This window comes from Dromaius novaehollandiae, chromosome 5 (genome assembly GCF_036370855.1).
Source record: "Dromaius novaehollandiae isolate bDroNov1 chromosome 5, bDroNov1.hap1, whole genome shotgun sequence".
In the NCBI taxonomy this organism is placed as follows: Eukaryota; Metazoa; Chordata; class Aves; order Casuariiformes; family Dromaiidae; genus Dromaius; species Dromaius novaehollandiae.
Genome location: NC_088102.1, coordinates 12344181 through 12363457, shown reverse-complemented (window position 1 = coordinate 12363457; position 19277 = coordinate 12344181). Strand labels below are relative to the sequence as shown.

Here is a 19277-nt window from a genome sequence, read left to right as displayed (position 1 = left end):
CACACGTCATAGCATATGCCTCCCCATGCACCAGAATTAGCACCCTGTCGGACAAGCTGTGTGGGCCAAGTCGTTCACCCCTCCTGCCCACTCAGCGTTTCGCAGGGTGCAGGCGCTCAGGACTCTGCAGAGAAAGTGATGGGACTCCCTTATACCTGCAGGGCAGGACATTTAAAGCTCCATCTGTATGAACCAGCTCCACTGCAGGCCTCTTCGGGAGCAGCAGTGGCACTGAGATTCAAAAGGAGCTGTCTCTAAAACAAAAAGAAGTTTTATCAAATGTGCATTGCTAGACATTCTCCAGAGTACACAGACTGTCACAGGGATTTACCCCTGCAGCAGACAGATCAAACTATCAAAAGTCCTTGTCACAGCACTCCTTGTCTCAATGCACCAGGAAAAAAGGCAAAGCAGGGAAAAGAGGGGCCTTGTTTAGCCACAGCAGGTGCTAACAATCAAAAGAACTGGTTATCTACAAACTAAAAATAACCATTTATAAACACAGAAACTTGTATATCTACATTGTATAATCAGGAATAAGTGCACAAACCGACTATCAGGCAGGACTTCCTAGAAGTGAGATCTCTGAGTTAAACATATAAATCAATGTATCTCCATGGCCTTGAATGAGCCCACAAGCACTTACATGTGACCTTAGAGATCCCATCTACATCCACACATTCTCCACTACAGAATCACAGAATCACAGGCTAGTTGAGGTTGGCAAAGATCATCTGGTCCAGCCTCCTGGTCAAGCAGGGTTACCTAGAGCAGGTTGCTCAGGACCTTGTCCAGACAGCTTTTGAATATCTCCAAGGATGGAGACTCCGCAACCTCTCTGGCCAACCTGTTCCAGTGCTCAGCCACCCTCACAGTGAAGTGTTTTCCTGTATTCAGACAGAGTTTCCTGTGTTTCAGTTTGTGCCTGTTGCCTCTCACCCTGTCACTGGGCACTGCTGAGGATAGTCTGCAAGTCTTGCACCTTCCCATCAGATATTTATGCACATTGATTAGATCCTTCCCGAGCCTTCTCTTCTCCAGGCTGAAGAGTCTCAGCTCCCTCAGCCTCTTCTCATATGAGAGATGCTTTAGTCCTTAATTTTCTTTGCATACCTTCGCTGTACTCACTCCAGTATGTCCATGTCCTTCTTGTACTGGGGAGCGCAGAAGTGGAACTGGCAATCCCCCCACCTTCTCGCAGCACTCACCCTAATGCAGCCCAGGATACCATTGGCCTTCTTTGCTGCAAGGGCACATTGCTGGCTCATGTTCAGCTTGGTGTCCACCAGGGCCCCAGGTCCTTCTCTGTAGAACTGCTCTCCAGCTGGTTGGTCACCAGCCTGTACTGGTGCATGGAATTATTCCTCCCCAGGTGCAGGACTTAACAGCGACTATAACTTAAACTAGAATGGAGAAATAGTCTTAGCTGAATATTTATCCATCGCCTAATCATCCATTAATCCATCTGCTGTGTAAACAATCAGAAACAAGATGAACTGTGCATTTATTACACATTTCTGAATAAGTCATGCCTTATTTCCAGGACAAACAGTACATTAAACCCTAAAGAACCCTTTGAGAAGTGCCTGCTGAAGGCAACAATGAAAAGTAACATGATAGAAAGTGAATACAACTCATTCATGAGAACGATTAAAAACGAACTGTGGGTGAGGTGCAGCAAAACAACACTGAAAACAGCCAGTGTATTCTTCTTGAGTATCTCTTCATTTACAGAGGGTGGAGTGGTTGTGCGCAACTTTAAGAAGTACTGTTTTGTGTTCTTTAGTGCAGGGAAGGCACACTAGATACAAAACTCAGTGAGACCTGCCCAGCTGCAAATTGCAGTTTATTCTGATGCTTCATGACAACAGCAGCCACTGAAGCAGAAATGCTACTGCCTGTCTCTTAGTTCCCACCTACCTATTCCTGAACCCACCGCGTAATTTCAGATACACTGACATTTGGATACACAGGGCATGGGTAGTTGCATAGAGCAAGACATTAGTAGTGCTTCTACTGATGCAAAATCAAATAAAGTCAGGTTTTTTTAGACATCACAGAATCCACACAGGCCAAAACCAGGCTTAATTCATTATGCCACTCCTAGATACAATATGTGTTATCAGTTATTTTAATATTGCTACCAATCTATGCACTATCATAAGCGTACATCACATTTGGCATGTGAAAAGCGTAAGAACAAAGTTTCTGCCTCTCTTTTCTTATTTTAAGTACCACTCCTTTCTTTTCAGTTTGGCAAATAATTTACTTTAGTAATATAAATATTTGAGCTGCAAACCACTAGAGCATTCAAAGACTTTGGCACTGTGTCGCAGTCATGTATTATTTGCTTCATTACCAAAGGTAATCTCTGTATTTTTATTAAGCAGCCTGCACCAGCTGTAGGCATATAAGCTGTATTCAAGCTGATGGCAAAGCATATCGAACTAGCAGCAAATTCTGCATTGCAACCTACAAATTCAGCATTACCCACTACAAAAATTACAGTGCTCCGCAAAATGCCTTTGATGTTGCAGTAAAGGCAAGTCTGTAATGGATATAAAATTGGACGTTGGAGACAGAAGCTGTTCTGCTCTATCTCTAGCTGCCTGTTTCCAAATACATAGCTCTGCCCTCCTAGCCAAACAGTCCCTTCGAAGGTTTAGTTCTGGAGAATGTACAAGATTCTCCTTTGCCTTCAAATCAGACCTTTCCTTTGCTTTTGCCACAAACATCAGGGATACCTTCTCCCCTACTAGGTCTGCCAGCAAAAGCACATATATAACCACTAGCTGGGCCTTAGTAATGTCTCCACACTCCAGCTCTCCCAGCAATGCCCTCGTATTATTTTAGAACAAGAGAACTCCTCCCTGCTCAAACAAGCACAACAGAACAGCACAGCAAGAGGTACCCTACAGTGCAGACTCCTAGAAACTAGCTCAGCAGCCACCTGTTTTCACACACAGGAAAAGGGCTTTAAGAGCACTTGACATCTCCAAGGTTTCCCCAATTAGGAAAAGGCTCTGGAGGTGGGCTTTCAAAATTAGGGGCAAAAACACCCTCCTCTTGGGAACAATGGAAAGCAAATATGGAGCCCTAAGCACTGGTTTGGCACTGTTCAGAGGCCAAAGAAAAAGGATGAGAGAGGATGTATATGCAGAGATGTTGCATGTGACAGCTGCAGAGGACCTGAGCAATTTCTTTAAGGAAATGGAAAAGAAAGTGTCAATCACTAAAACACTACTGGAAGGGAGATTTAACTTAACTCACAGATTTCAATGGCTGAAGCCTGACTATGACAAGCAGCATGGAAATGTAAATGCAGTGGTTGCTAATGGGCGTAATGAACAGGCAGGCAGCTCTGACAGCCTGCTCTCAGCTGGAAGCTACATTCCCTAGGGACTCCTTATCTTCCCCATCCACTTCTCTCAACAGCCATATAAATGCAGCAGGCAGATTTGCCAACCACAAACATGCGACTGCTGGATAGTGAGAGGGTATGCCAGTTAGGCCCTCAGCCAAAGCTGCTACCTGGACAAACTGAGGGAACCTGACTCCTCCGATTCCTCTCACCCACACCCTCACCTACTGCCAAGACACAAGGGGAAAAGACATCTCTTTTGCTGTCAGCCCCATTTGCACTCTTCATTCACTTCTATGAATCTGCCTTTATTTGCCTCTTTAAAAACATACAAAACCTGGTTTTATTTACTCAGAATGATGCTTTATTTTGTCCTATCATCCAAGCGACTGCTGTCTTTAAAATTCCCAACAGACTGCTCCTACAGACAAAGAACCAGCCAGGTGTGATGCCAAAGGTAAAGGTACACTATTGGGAAGTCATGGAAGCAGAAAAACACATGCAAAGCAAATCACACACAGTTATATGTTAAAAACTAAAGGAATACTAGGATGAAAATACATGTTATCCTAGCAAACAGACAGTGAGACCACTCAGTGTGGCTGTTGAGTACATGTAGCCGGATGCATTTTTCCCATGCACTCTGAGCTGAAGATATGCCATGCTTAAAATTCAGAGTATGTAACATCTGCCTAACATCAGGGCGCCACCATTCCCCAAGCACTGTGTTACTGTATCTGTTTCTTCCTTAAAAATTCACACTTACACACAGAATACCATGGTGAATTGCACTTGACCTTGGATGTAGCTGCTGGCTAGGTGAGGTGGGAGGTGCAGGTAATGTTACTTCACCAGATGAGCCAGTATGTGGGTCTCACACTGAGCAGTGCTGGCTGGAAGTCCGGGGAAGGGCCTGCATCCCCACAGCGCTGCTGCCCTGATAGGAAACATGAGGATACAGAGAAAGCATCCTTTTCCCTAAACAGCTATCGCACACTAGTTTATATTCTGCTGAGAAAGCTGGTTGCTTCTCTTTGCTGAGGCTCCTCCCTTTCATACACAGACACACACTGGAAGAGAGGGAGGAAGGGCAGGAGGGAGCGTCATGGTGTCTATTGAGTTAACAAGAGATTTGGGGCAGAGCCTGCCTCATGCTGTTGACTGAACACTGAGCCTTTTTAGTGCACTCAGATCCAAACACTCTCCATTTCAGCTCTTCTGTATAGCAATAAAAGCAACAATAACTACTAGAAGATAATGGCTGTATGTGTATCTAACACTATAACCTTCCTCTTCTGCTCCCCTTTTTCCTGTTTACTAATTCCTGAACTACTAAAGATAATAGCTAATAATAATGATAATGTTGTGGAGCAGGGAAACGAAGGCATTTTACAAACAATGTGTACAAAATGAACAGTGAGCTGCATGACAGCAATGGATGTGGAGCTCCTGAACAGTAAAAACAGAATAAACCTCTGCCCTTGCTGCTACTCAGTGTGTAATGCTGATCAAAAGCATGAATGATCACCAAACATAAACTCACAGCTATTCAATGCATCTGCCTTCAAAATACAAAGGACTGTATCAGCCCGGATGGAATTTGGACTTGTGCTTTTCCAGAGGTTACCTGTTCAAAGCCAGCATGTAAATAATTAAACTTTCTCTACACATTTCCAAGATAGGAAGAAGAAATTGTATTATTATTTAGGGTTCAGTGCAACTATGCATAATCCTGGCCCTCCTTCCATTTTGCAAAATTACCACCGACGCAGCTGTAACCCGTCTGAGTTGCGTCCATGCAGCAACTCTTCTCACAGTCAGGAACCAGCCATATTCGAGCACCGACTCCTGATAGCCTCCCTAACTGGTTGCATTTTAGTGCTTTCTGGAGACCTGCTTCAGGGCCGTGGAGTGCCCAGAGACATGGGGCAGGCCCGAACCCACAGCAGATGCAGCACCTTGCTCCTGGGTGTCCTGCAGCAGCAAAAGTCATGAGGAATCACTTACTTGGGCTGCCCAGGGTTCCTGCCCACACTGGAAAAAATAACTGCTCTGACCATTCACTGGAAGATAACACAGCTTGCAGCATAGAAAAACACACCTCAAGGCCAAGGTTACCAAGAGAGTATTGAAAGAGGGTTATGTTTATAGCCAACCACATCACTGATAGATTACAAACTTGCTTAAGAACACACTGCAGATAGGATACAAGGTTGTCTGTCTGAGAAGAAAAACATATATTATTAGAATGCTCATTTTTTGCAGGATTACATTTTAAATACAAGTATTAAGATCTTAAACAGAATTTTGATTTTGCTGCATTACACATCACAGACATTGATTCCTTGTTATTTTTACTAAAACCCAACTCAGGCAACAACGAACAAACTTGAATTGTTCAAGGCTGAAGTGAACCATAATAAAGCATTCCTGTGATAAGGGAAAACACCCTAAGATCCATTGCCGAAAACTTCCGATTCTCAGTAACTAAACCACTTCCAAAACCTGACTTGCTAATGCCAGCCAAAATGTCTTAATTACAAGAGAGGAATATAGATAAAAACTGCTCGATTTATAACAGCGAAATGCAGAGCACTCTAGTGTTCTGTATTTCGAAGGTCACACAAGCAATGTGAACTATGAACTTCAGGATTCATGAATCCATGACATTCTAAAGTGGGGGGGAGAGGAAATAATTTTCTGTCTTTTCCAAGGCACTAGATACAAAAATGAACAAATTACAAGTATTTTGCCTCAGTAAAAATACTTGGGATCCAACACTGAATCTTAATGAATCACTCTGGTGAGAAAAAAATCAACAACTAGGCACCAAGAAGACAATAATCCACAGTTTCAATCTATTTTGTATGATCAGGGAGAATATTTTCTGACCTCATTTGTACGGGACCAGTACCTGCCTTTTGCAGTAGGAGCACTATTTTAAAAGGTACCTCTTAAATTATGATGTCAATTTATATACTATAAAATAAAAATTTAATCTGTCTTTATGCTAGTAAATCATAACTCTTTGGAGTTACTCATTATGTCAAATAGCACCAAATCAAGGGTCTCTGTTTCCCTTTTGCTGCACAATAAAGTGGTGTTGGCAGCAGTATATTTTAACACTTGTGATTTATTAACCTCAGAGGTGCTGTAGCTTGAAACTCAAGCCACAGAAAGGAGGCATTTAGCAAGTTATACATGCTGCATATTTTCACAGCAGAGGAGTTCCTGCTGTGCTTTTCTTGCCTCCTACATTTTTATGATTTTTCTCCTCCCGATAATTGCCAAGTCTCATATATTTTGGAGAGATATTTATTTTGCACTAAACCTCTTTATCCTATTTTAAAAAAGCATTGTTGTGTATGTGTCACTGAGACATTTAAAATACTCTAAAGAATTTTTAACTTTTTCAGATGGAGATAGTGAAGTCCAAGAGAGTCGTGCATGACATTTTGCAGGACAGTGCCCTGGCTACAAACACTTGCTATTCCATAGGCTGAGAAGAGACATAAAACTAGGGCAGCAGCCATGACGTAGGAGGGTCTTGTTTGAAGAAAGCTTTATGAGAAACGCACATTCATCTCTGGTATCTCTGTTCCTCCGCTGCTGTAGCCAAGGGAACACATTTTTCATTACAGTGTGTCACTGAACATGTTCGTAACAATAGCCCAGCTTTTCTTTCCTAGGAAAATCACATTTATCAGACAACTTTGCATTTTAATGCCATTCTTTTGCATATCGGACAAAAAACGTTCAAGATGCTCTTAAAGGTTCAACAGAAGGGGTGTTTCTTCCGACCACATCAACATGATTGATCAGAGTGAGCCTAGAAATCTGTTTCAAAACTAACTTAGGGAGAAAGCTAGAGTACATGGTATTATTTATTGTCATTGTTAGTTTTATCCTCATGCCCTCTTTTTCTCTGCACACCCACATAACCATCAAGAAGCTTTAGAGCACTATTCAGTAAGACACAGTGACAGGAACCGAGGAAGCTGGTTCTGCCTGGGAGTATTTATAGGAGCAGGAGAGCTGTTTCATCACTTGATTGATGAAGTCTACAGGAGCGCTTTGCTGCTTGAACGTTACTTGTGCTCTAAAACGTCTAAACTATGCAATGCCTTTGAAAGACTGAGTATCTTAATGACTGGGAAAGAAGATGGGAGAGAATGGAACACAAGAAAAAAAATGAGTTTTCTGCTTTTTTAAAGAGAATGCAAATCCAAAGATGTATTTCACCCCGCTCCCAGATCAGCCAAGGAGGGCTGGCAGCACTTTGCAGCCGGGCTAGACGGCAAGCACGCAGGGATCTGCTGCCCTGTGTAACACACAAAGGCAGCCTCAGCACCCAGGGCTAGTCAGAGCTGAGCCTTTATGACAGCGAACTCAAACAACAGGCTTTTCCCCCGCACCCTGAAAGGCGGCGTGCAGGAAGCGCACGATACGTTCAGCACTTCAATTGTTTTAAGCGATCTGTAATATAAACGATCCGCCGGGATGTCAAGCGTGTGGTCGCTGCCGGCCTGTTAGGGGCGGCAGCCCCCCCCCAAACTCTCCTTCCTGCAGCGCCGCGGCCCCGCTCCCCCCGCGGCCGGGGTCCTCAGCGCCCCCCGGGCCCGCAGGCGGGGGGGAGGGGGGCCGGTCGCGATGGCGACTGCACGACCAGCAGGGAGCACCGGGAACCTCCGGTCTGCCCGGGGCCCGCTCGGCGCCACCCCCGCGCGCAGAGCCGGGGGGGGCAGCGGGCCCGAGGCCGCCGCCGCATGAGCGAGCGCGGCTGCTCTCCGCAGGCGGGGGCGGGAGCGGCAGGGCCCGCGCCCCCACCCGCCTCAGCGCCGCTCGCCGCCCCGCAGGGAGGTGCCACAGCCGGGAGGGGAAGCCGAGGGGCCCCTCCCTGCCGCGCGACGCGGAGCAGCGCTGGCCGGCGCGGCGGACAGGCAGGTCCCGCAGCACCGCGAGCGCGCGCGGAGGGGAAGGGGCGCGCGGGGGGCCACGGCCGGGGCCGGGTGGGGGCCGAGGGGGCGGCGGGGCCGCGGCTGCCGCCCGTCGCGCTCAGCACCGGGTCCTGCCGCACTGACTCATCCCTCGCCTCCCCCCCCCCCCAATCTCGCGAGATTTGGCCGAGGTAGACGCGATGTCCTTTGGGGCACTGGGGGGGGGAAGGGAGCGAAGGGGGGAGGGAAGCGAAGCTAGGGGGTGTCTTGATTGATGGCGGCCGCCGCCAGTGGGTTGGGGGCACGGCAAGCCCTGAGCCAATAGCTTCGTCTCAAGGCGAGCGGCGAGCCAATGGTAGGGCTGGGGAGGCGGGGCGCGCCGCTGGCTGATTGATCCCAGCTTTGGCGTTGTTCAGTCAGAGCGAGAACATTCTAGAGGTGAGTACGGGGCGGCCATTGCCGGGGTCTCATCAACCGCCCCCTTCTGCCTGAGCTGCGCGTCGGCCGCCGCCTCTCCCTCCCCCCTTCCCTTTCTCCCCCCTCCTCCTCCCTCTCCTCACAGCTGTCGCCACTAACGATGCCCCTGATTGTGTTTTGCACGCAGATTGCCCGGCGCCGCTGTCCCTGCTGATCCCGCCCGCCCCAGGACGCTCGGACCCGGAGGCTGCGGCGTCCGCCTCCGCCTCCCTCTTCGTCTGGATATAAGCGCCCCCACGGCCCTGTTCTCTTCACACACTCGGCTTCGTCGCAGCCCGGGGCGAGCAGCGTTGGGTTTATGTCTTTATTGGACGAAAACGGTGAGTATGCCCACCGCGCTAGAGCGGGTGGGTCAGTGGGGGGACCCGGGGGTTGAGAGGAGGGTTTGGGTCGGGGGGGGGGGGGGGGTGGGCGGGCGGCGGCGGCTTAACAGTCTGGGCTGGGGCGCCGCATTGCCCATAAACGGTTGATAGCAGGAGAGATTTCGTATAACGAAATATCCGGGACCTTGGTGGTGGTGGGAAAGAGGTAAGAAAAATAACGTTTCGATTATCTTTCTTCGCGATTTCTTTATTTTATTTTGTGTCCCGTTCCCCCCTCCCGCAGCCATGCGACGAGACAAGATGGCGGCGGCTGGGGCCGCGCCTCCCCGTGCTGTGGGTGGGGAGGGAGGGAGGGGGCGCGAGGCGGGGGGAGCTGTGGCGCAGTTACAAACCCGCAGCATGGGGGAGGGGGCGCCTCCTCTCCCAGGCTTAGCCCCGCGGGAGGAGGGGGGAGTGGGGGGGGAGCTGCGGAGCGTCCCCTTTTCAGTGCTGGAGAGCGCATGCGTGGCTGGAGGTGACCTCCCCCCATCTCTTTCAAGGCTGACTCAGTACTTAATTGCTGCATTTGTGACTCATCACAGGCCTGAGTGGGGCGGAGAAACAGTCCTCTCAAACAGGGAGTCTGTCTGCCTTCCCACTTCTCCCCTATGCTGAACGGGGGGTGGGTGGCGGGGGGGGGAAGAGGGGCGGGAGGATGCTTGGGATGAGGTGTCCTAGGGACCAGGAGAGGGAGCTTCAGTCCGCAGTAGACAAAGGCGGTAATCTGGAAGGAGGGGAAACAGCACATTCTTTCTGAGAGCTCATGCTCAGTCACGGAGATACCTTCTTCCTCAATGCTTTGGCAGGCACGTGGTGAGATCACGTGGTGGCTCTTTTTATTTAGAACTGGGAAAGGAAGCCTCAGGCTTGAAACAAAATCCATGGTGCATTTTTCTCCTGAAGGGTAAATCTGCATCTAGACTAACGTAGAATACACATATATACAAATCTGTATGTTTTCTTTGTATAAAGGACTTGTAAACCTGATTGGAGGGATTTGGACTGTGTGGAACCAATAGACATACTATTATGCATAAATACTAAGAATAGTTATTTGTGTGTCAACGCTTCTGTCATTAGTGGTAACAACATGATGATGTGTCAGAATAACCGTGCTGTAATCAGGGTTGCCTGTCTAGTCAACTCAACCAGTTGTGGCTTAAGTAATCTTCTGTCTGATTATAGAGACACATGTTAATTTTAATATGTAAATACTGCTTAAGGTAACTTTAATAACAGGATTCATCCTCCTTCCCCTTCCTCCCCACCCCTTCCCCCCAAGAAAAAAAAACAACTGGAAAAGCTGCTGCACTGCTTATTACCTCTGCATTGCTAGGCTTTCTACAGTGAAGCAACTTATGTCAGACTTTATCAGGCTTATTGTTAAGTCAAAAGTCAACAGAAGCTGCTATGAGAATCCGTAACTGAGAGAGAGAATTACCTAATTTTCAACTCTTTTCCACTCCGATGAAAAAAAAAAAAACTGGTAAGCCATGTAAAAATTATGTTGGACTACAGATTGCTGCTGCTCCACCTTACTGATATTTCTCAGCATTCTGACAAACTTCAGTTTATGTGATAAGTTCATGCTATGATGTGGAATTTGAAGCTGTTTTCCAGATCTTTCTCCTGCTTCCCTCTGCCCTACAGCCTGAAACATATCACGTGACCCTCTCGGTGCAAGCGACATTGGTCTACATAATAAATCAAGCAGTGTTCCTTTTTCTTCTGTTGTGATTACAGCACTCATTCAGGAGTTAGATGTACAGAAAACATTCTTAAGCTGTTCAGATGTTCTTTGGGTAGTAAGAAAAAGAGGGTGGAAGATTCTGTGGTTTAGATGAGGGAATTCCATCAGCAGTACAGTTCAAGGCTACTTATGTTCCAGAAGCTGAAAGTCACAGAAAGCCACAAGATAAATATGTTTCTCTGATCATAATCCCTTATATAGCTCTGTGGCAAGACATAATGGGTGCACATCAAGGTAAACTTCATTTCTTCTCTGTTTATTAACACTTGCAGAGCTGTTGCGCAGCCACTGGTACCTGTATTGGGGAAACATAGCATACAAGCAAGAACCTTACAGCCTCAGTGGCGAAAATTTTTTCATGTCAGAGACCGAGAACTCTTGCAGTCGTTTATGTCATCCCGTCTTCTCCAGACAGAAGATACCAAAAAACTGCAATCAAAGATCTCTTCATCTTATTGATAAAGCTACTAATAAGGCAAAATGTCTGTCAACGTCAACCGCAGTGTTTCAGATCAGTTCTATCGCTACAAAATGCCCCGTCTGATTGCCAAGGTAACTTACTAAGCATTACTGGTAAATGGGTAGGGTTTCACTTTCTTTATCTTTCTAGATAGAAGAATTGAGATGTAAGGTAATGATATCAGTACTTAGCCAGCGTAGGACAAAAAAGATGTCTGGTCCTCTCAGCCCACACTAGGTGTTCATTAGCTCTTTTAAAAAGATACACTCTTAAAAGCAGAACACTGATACAGCAAAATAGGAAATACTTACTGGGTTTGGCTGTTCTGGTTATTTAACCATAAAACACTTTTTCCTTTTTCTTATTTTTTAAGGTTGAGGGCAAAGGAAATGGAATAAAGACGGTTATAGTCAACATGGTTGACGTTGCAAAGGCGCTTAATCGGCCTCCAACGTGTAAGTAGTCTATGGAGTGATAGGGCACCCTTTGACTTGTGCTCTTTATGTTGTTTGGAGTGGTAGTGTGAAGTAGCTAATAAAACACTTGATGTAACAGCTCTTTCTTTCAAGATTCGTAAGGCAAAAATGCAGTTATATATCAGGACAAAATCGTAAATGCGGGAAGACGGGGAAGAGAACATGAAGTGGTGGGTGTGTGGTTTTGGGGGGAGGGAGGGAAGGGTGATTCTGGGTTGAGGCATTCTTGTTATGTTTTGAAAGGGAATTCATTTTGTAGTCACTGAAAAGATAAAGCAGCAGTAGTGTTCTTGCTTACTGTTGGCTTTGCATTAAAGAGCTATGAGAGCTGTTGGCAATTAGTCTACTTTCATTTGTTTAAGATCCTACCAAATTTTTTGGTTGTGAGCTGGGAGCACAGACCCAGTTTGATGTTAAGAATGACCGTTACATTGTCAATGGATCTCATGAGGCGAATAAGCTGCAAGACATGTTGGATGGATTCATTAAAAAATTTGTTCTCTGTCCTGAGTGTGAGAATCCTGAAACTGATCTGGTGAGTACTTTCTGTCTGTCTTCACCATAACACTACAGAAACATTACACCACTTTCATAAACCTGGAGTGTAGAATTACATTCTGGACTTGAATATCAATTCAGAGAAGATAATCTCCCCCTTGTGGGGACTGTCTGGGAAGGCTTCACACTTGTAAAGTATACAACTTCACCACTTCCAAACTGGAGGCTCTGTTGGAGCTGATGAAAGCACTTAAACCTCTGGCTTAATCCTGCTGAGATTTATGTAAATATTAGATTTAGATTTCAGTGCATTCCTGTTCCATAAGCAGTATTTTAACCAGAGTTTGTTCCTTCTTGCAGCATGTCAATCCTAAGAAACAAACTATAGGTAACTCTTGCAAAGCCTGTGGCTATCGAGGCATGCTTGACACAAACCATAAACTCTGCACGTTCATTCTCAAAAACCCACCTGGTGAGTGCATTGTTTTCTTTTGGTGGCAGTAGGGCAAACTTCAGCACGAGTGCTGTTGATCATTTAGGAAAGCAAATAGCTAATACCTAATTAAACTGTAAAAAGGCTCAAGGCTGCTCCTAGAGTCTGTGATTCAGGATGAAGTACTTGTGTTCATAGTTACAGGATCAGAGAACTATGATGGCTCATGCTGGATCCCTTTCAAATAGGAGCATCTGAAGATGCATATGCAGGGCGTAAGTCAGTAGGAAAAGAGCTAGTCTGCAGGTGACCACTGCAGTTTTCTCCTTAAGTCTGTATGAAACAGAAGGGTAGGAAGTAACAGCATCTCAGTATCTTGCTACCTCTAATAGTGTTCTGTGCAAGCAGCACTCTGTAGTAAGCATCTGGTTGCCTGCTGCAATTTAAGCTTGCTAGAACAGAAAAGTCTAACCTATTCTGGGGGCCTCTGCTTTGTGAGTTCCCCTGTTATATGGACTTGAACAGCTTTATGTCTCAATGAGAAACCAGACTTCCAGTGGAACTGCATGTTCTCCCAGCAGGTGCAGATCTGTCCTGAATGTGTCTGGGAAAGGGTACTGTACATCTGCTGCTAATACAAGCATTGGAACTAGTTTATCCAGGGACTTGTTAGATTGTAATAGTGCAGATACTTTATTTGGTGAGGTAGAGAATGCTAAAATACTTAATTTCACTTCCAGAGAGTGGTGACACTGGTACAGGAAAGAAGGAAAAAGAAAAGAAGAACAGAAAAGGCAAGGACAAAGAGAATGGTTCTGTGTCTAGCAATGAGACACCTCCACCCCCACCACCAGAGGAGATAACTCCTCCACAGGTTGTGGTAAGTAGAAGGGAAAGTGGGGGGGATGAGGGTGTGTAGTGTCTTGGTCTGATGAATTTGCTGGTCAGCACTGCATCAAAGTCTTAATATACTAAGGACTCTTCTGCTAGAATGGAAGTATCGCTGTCCCTCCCCTCTAGCAGCAAGTGTTACCAGCTCTTCAGAAACAGCATGCATGCTAAGTGGCAGCTGCATAACCTTAAGTGCTTTCAAAAGAGACCTGGGTTGTATCTTACGAGTTTTATAGCTGTCTGTAGGATGACATTCATAACTACTTCCTAACTGTATCTTCCTTTTCTGTCTCCTGTATCTTCCTTTTCTGTCTCCTGTGACTTCCAGATTATAGCATAACCCTTTCCATAGGGAAAAGTAATAATTTTTTTGGCTATAAAAGTGCTCCTGGATCTCTATCTAGAGATGACACTCAACTGTTACTAAGCCTGCAGTAACATTGTGTGAATTCCGTTTTAGGAGGAGGAGGATGATGATGACTGGGGTGAAGACACAACAGAAGAAGCCCAAAGGCGTAGAATGGATGAGATTAGTGACCATGCAAAGAACCTCACGCTTAGTGAAGATCTGGAAAGAACAGTGGAAGAGAGAGTCAACATACTATTTGACTTTGTGAAGGTAAATACTGTCTAGCTCATGACTGGGTAGCCACGATGTTATACTACTTTAAAATGCTGTTGAGAGTAAGAACAATTAAAAGGTTTTTGTTTGGATGGAGAGGGAGGGATGCCCTGCCCCCCGAAGCCCTTGAACCTTAAAGCTTAAAAGGTTCTGCCTAAGTACTGGTTTTCCCAGTGGTGGGGAAGGAAACTGCAATAGAGCACTGACAGACACTGCCTGCTACTTCGGTAGCAGTTAAAACATAATTTGCATCTGTTGTCTTCTTGCAGAAAAAGAAGGAAGAAGGTGTCATTGATACTTCTGACAAAGACATTGTAGCAGAAGCAGAGAGACTGGATGTAAAGGCTATGGGCCCTCTAGTTCTGACCGAAGTCCTCTTTGACGAAAAGATTCGTGAACAGATACGGAAATACAGGCGTCACTTCCTTCGTGTAAGCACGGTCTTCTGTTCCTAGTATAGCAACTGTTGCTTTGTCTAATGTAATAGCTACTTGAGTTGGTCCTAATCTTTGTCTTTAATCTTTAAACTGCTGCTTTCTAACTAGAAAAACTGCTGAGGGTGGTAGTTAAGAGTTGTTGTAAATTTTGCTATCTCATTGAGAGCAGAAGAGAAGCTTGTTTGTTCTCTGGAGGGGGCGGGGAAAAAAGCTAATTTTCTTATCGCTATTCCAGTTCTGCCACAACAATAAGAAAGCTCAGAGGTACCTTCTCCATGGCTTTGAGTGTGTGGTAGCCATGCATCAGTCTCAGCTTATTTCCAAAATACCACATATTTTGAAGGAAATGTATGATGCAGATCTTCTGGAAGAAGAAGTCATCCTTAGCTGGGCAGAAAAGGTAAGAAGTAGTATTTCTTGGGCTCTACCTGCCAAATGCCTGAATGTAACAGTGCATCTGGCCTCTCCATTCTGGTAGAGCTTCTTGTGCTGATGCGTTAAGTTGGGCTATCTGTTTAAATTGCTGTCTGGGAGAAGCTTGTGGTTAAGAAAGGAGGAGTTCAAGGCAGTGAAGTGAGTTATAGACTTCTAGCTAGGCTCTCACTGTATTTGGGAATGATCTGACATATATTCCTTCAGCATTTAAACTAGGTCCCTATGCCCTTCTGCCTTCTAGGCCTCAAAGAAATATGTTTCAAAGGAGCTTGCCAAAGAAATTCGTGTCAAAGCAGAACCATTTATTAAATGGCTAAAGGAAGCTGAGGAAGAATCTTCCGGTAATGAAGAAGAAGATGAAGATGAAAACATTGAGGTAGGAAAGGCTCATACCCCATAAACAATTCCAAGGTTCTGTTTCTGCGCACGGAAATCTTGAGCTGCTTGGTCTTAACGCAGTGTAGTATACTTACTGTATTGCTTTGTGTATGGGAAACTGGAGGAGTTTCTCAGTTCTCATGACTCTGTCTTGTCAGAGCATAGATGTCAGTGTTTCTGCTTCAGGTAAAGGGATCTACCCAAGACCCATCTGTACATCAACAAAAAGGGTCTTGGTAGCCAAAGGACCACTGTTGTGCAGTAGTGCAGACAGACTCTTGTACAGCACTGGTCCGTATAATGGAAGATGGATAGTAGGTAGTATCATATCACAAGCCTTCTTTTTTAGAAGAGCCTCTGTGCCCAATTAGCAAAGCTGCTTAAAGGACAAATGACTGATTTCTACTTAAGGACTACGTCAAGCTGTTAGCTACATTCCCGCTGCCTGGGTGGGTGGTTGTGTGTGTGGTGTGGGCTAGGGGCTTTCTGTTTTGTTTGGTAATAGTTATTCTTGGTCCTGGTTGAGAGAGACTGTTTCTGACACTGTGCACACTCATAGTCTCTTCTGCCCATCTTTTTATGTTTAAGATACAGCTGCTGTTTTAGCATGCCTGAGTTCAGGTTTAATATATGGTATAGTTCTCCTGGAATGTGCTGTCCAGTCTAGTCTGGAATGTGGAACAGCATGTAAAACAGGTCAGACTGCTGAGCAGGCAGGTGTTTGCAACTCCTAATGTTAAAGCAAAACTATGCTAGTACCTAATGGCAATAGATGCTGTAGTAAAGGTGAACACTTTGTCTCTACAGGTGGTGTACTCCACAACCGCCAGTGTCCCTAAAGTCGAAACTGTGAAGCCTGCAAACAATAAAGATGATGATATCGATATTGATGCCATTTAAAGTGATGCAATGTAGCTTCCAGTATAATGATGCAAACTTCTCTGCATTTTTCTGCCAGAAGTGTGACTTGTATGTGCACAAGCTGAAATGGCTTAACATCCTGCTACTTTGTACTCAAATATGTATCTTTTTACTGTGACTGGTCTTGTGTAACTAAGCCTAATATCAAGAAGTCAGCACATAAGTGAACTGATCTAGTTTGCAAATGGCATGTTATGTTTTGTTTTTCTAACTTGTGTTGGACACATACTTGGAGCACATTTATACAGTTGTGGAAATAAAGGATTTGGTTTTGGTCAATCTTCATTTATGCCTAACTCTGTTTCTTTTCCCTGTAAGTATTTGCACAACTTCAAGAGATTGTTATTACAACTAGCCATGTCACTACAACAGTTCCAAGACAAAGTGTCTTGGACTGAAAATGTGCAGAGTTTGAGGCAAAAAGACGTGCCTCACTTCTCAAATGAGATTTAAAAAAAAAAAAAGCTTGAACTGGATGTCTAAGCTAGCTTTAGAGGGTAAAGTGCATTAGCTTGAATCAACAAGCAGCCTCTGAGCTGAGGGAACAAGAGCAGAAACCTCAGTAAGGGCAAAGGTTTTGGGTAAGCTTAAAGTGCACAGACAGCTTTTTGTTTTAAGTCAGCATGTGCATTCTGATAGTTCCATGATTTCCTCTAACAATTCAACTTTTTTTTAGTGTTTTTATTACTCATAGGTGAGGAATTGCTGTGTGGATTCACTAGAAATAAGCTAAACCACAGCTGTATACTTGAGCACTTGGGCTCAACTGCTGTCAATCAGACTGTCTTGCTAACAGTTAAGGGGGGGGGGGGGGAGGAGGGCAAGATGTGTTCCCTTGTAAGCCCTAGAAGCTGATTTAGAGCCTTGTAAGGGATCTTGCAGATGCTGAAGGTGGTACTCTGAGGTACCTATTTAGCTTGGAAATAAGGTACAATAAGAAACAAAGCTGGTACAATAAGAAACAAAGCTGTCTTACACATAGTTGTGGAAGTGTGGAACATAAATAATACCTCCATTTAAATGAGAAAGCAAAATCCTTAAATGCACCTGGTAGGAAGAAGTGGATTGAAGCCACTTTGTGAGCAAAGGCATTGGTAAATGGATTTGCCTGTCTAAACACTTCAATACACAGCTCCTAGAGCCTGAACACCCCTCACTCCCTCCTGTGATCTTTTGTACCCTGGCAGCATATTTACTTCCACCACACTTGTCTTTAAGAGTCCCTTTTAAAAGAATGATAATCTCAGTGTGAGGTACAGTATTACAAGTTCTGAGAGATCAAGGCTCCGGTACAGGATGAGCTGCTTTTTCTAACCAGATTGCTGAAGCAGAAGTTACAATTAGATGAAATGGGAGGCTTTGATTAGGATGGTGGTGACTTGAGCTTCAGGTTTTTGCTCTCAAAAACATAATACGATGTAGAGAGAATTCTCCTGGGGCAGGTACAGGCCTCCATTGTCTAATAGTAATAGTCTGCAGGTGTGCATCCCTGACAGTTACTTAAATTCTCCAGTAGGAGGTGGGTGCTTGTACCTGGAGTGGCTTCCTTGGGTAGGATGTTGAGTCTCTTTTGCCATTCTGAGCAGATTTTCTGCTTACAGAGGGAATAATGGGAAGTTTTGCACTTGTCCAGGATTGTGTATTGGCTGTAATCCTGAGAAATACTGAGGCCCCTAACCCTGCCTGCCCAAGAAGAGTGTTCTCTGCAGCCTGGGCAATGCAATCTTGTAGTTCTTAGAACCAGATTCTTCGCTAGTGTCGATTGATGTGCTTCACCAAAATAATCAGTTCCTCAATGCTGGTGGCTTGCAGATGTAGCCCTGCAATTCTATCCTGATACCATCTCTCAAATGTCGTTGGAAGGCTTCTGTTTAAGTTTTACAAGCTGTTGATTGTCATGCGTCTTGATACTGTGAAGTCTCATTCAGTGTGTAGGATTGTTTGTTTGTTTGTTTGTTTTTTATCAGATTGACTGTAATTGTAGGCTGCTGCTAAAAGAGGCGATTTCTTTTTCTGCCATCTTCAGCTATGCGTGCTTGTTCCTTTGCATGCATTGGATCTGGTGACTATCAAGTTACTGGCAAAACAGACCTGCTTGCACCAGAACACATTTTTCCATCAAATCAGTGAACTTACAAAGTCTTACAAAGCTGTATGAGGGACAGATCTGGCATAAATGTGTCAGGAGCATGCAGCAAGTGAAGGTGTTCTCTCATGCACGTGTACGTCAGACCGAGCATGCTATAAGGCTGTACCCTAATATTCGGATGGGGAGAAGGGGGTTTCTTAGGGCAGTGAGGCTGCCAGTAACAGAATCTGCAGTTCCTGGCATCCAGTTATACTTCTCTCCCTATTTTCACATATGTATTAATGTTTCCATCTCAGACAGTAAATTGGAGATTCTACCTTCTAATCATAAAAATGAGTGTTCATTTTGTTACCATTTCTTTAGGGAAGGAAGAAGTCCGACTTTGAAAGTTTCCTGAGTCTTTGAATTTATTGCTGCTGCTATCTGATAAAAGTAACAAGTATGTCTTCAAAAGGCAACTTGGTATTTAGATGCAATCTGCTTGAAGCTTCAAAGAAACTCCTGGCACTGGGAAAGGAAATAGTAAGTGTTGGTTGATTTCCCTCACTTCAGAGGATGCAGTCTCTGTGTTTAAAAACCTCAGCATGAATGCAATCATCTGTCAGGTGGACAGGTCTAGCAGTAGGTCCATTAGCCTTGGCTTTATAAATCTTGATCTCCCTCTATGAGCCTGCAATCTGGAGCTTTAATGCAGCTTGACAACCTTCATCAGTGTCTTCTCTTCATCCAGCACAACAGGGAGCTTCTCTG

General features: G+C 45.0%; 1 protein-coding gene and 1 non-coding gene across 4 annotated transcripts; both read left to right on the top strand.

Annotated features, from left to right (window-relative positions):
* The first annotated feature begins 8151 nt into the window (after positions 1–8151).
* Positions 8152–16723, top strand: EIF5 (eukaryotic translation initiation factor 5). Of its 3 annotated transcripts, none has more exons than XM_064512038.1 (12): positions 8152–8301; positions 8903–9095; positions 11160–11439; positions 11721–11802; positions 12186–12358; positions 12682–12793; positions 13495–13634; positions 14106–14264; positions 14537–14698; positions 14940–15104; positions 15381–15515; positions 16325–16723. In XM_064512038.1, exons 3-12 carry the CDS (start codon positions 11368–11370, stop codon positions 16415–16417), a joined length of 1293 nt encoding a protein of 430 aa, XP_064368108.1. In that variant the 5' UTR covers positions 8152–8301; positions 8903–9095; positions 11160–11367; the 3' UTR covers positions 16418–16723. The 3 variants fall into 3 exon arrangements, with proteins under 3 accessions (XP_064368108.1, XP_064368109.1, XP_064368107.1); XM_064512039.1 differs by having other exon boundaries at positions 8185–8305; XM_064512037.1 differs by lacking the exon at positions 8152–8301 and adding an exon at positions 8577–8736.
* Positions 13157–13280, top strand: LOC112989970 (small nucleolar RNA SNORA28). Its single transcript, XR_003260965.2, has one exon. It is a non-coding gene; the product is annotated as a small nucleolar RNA SNORA28 (small nucleolar RNA).
* Positions 16724–19277: the final 2554 nt, after the last annotated feature.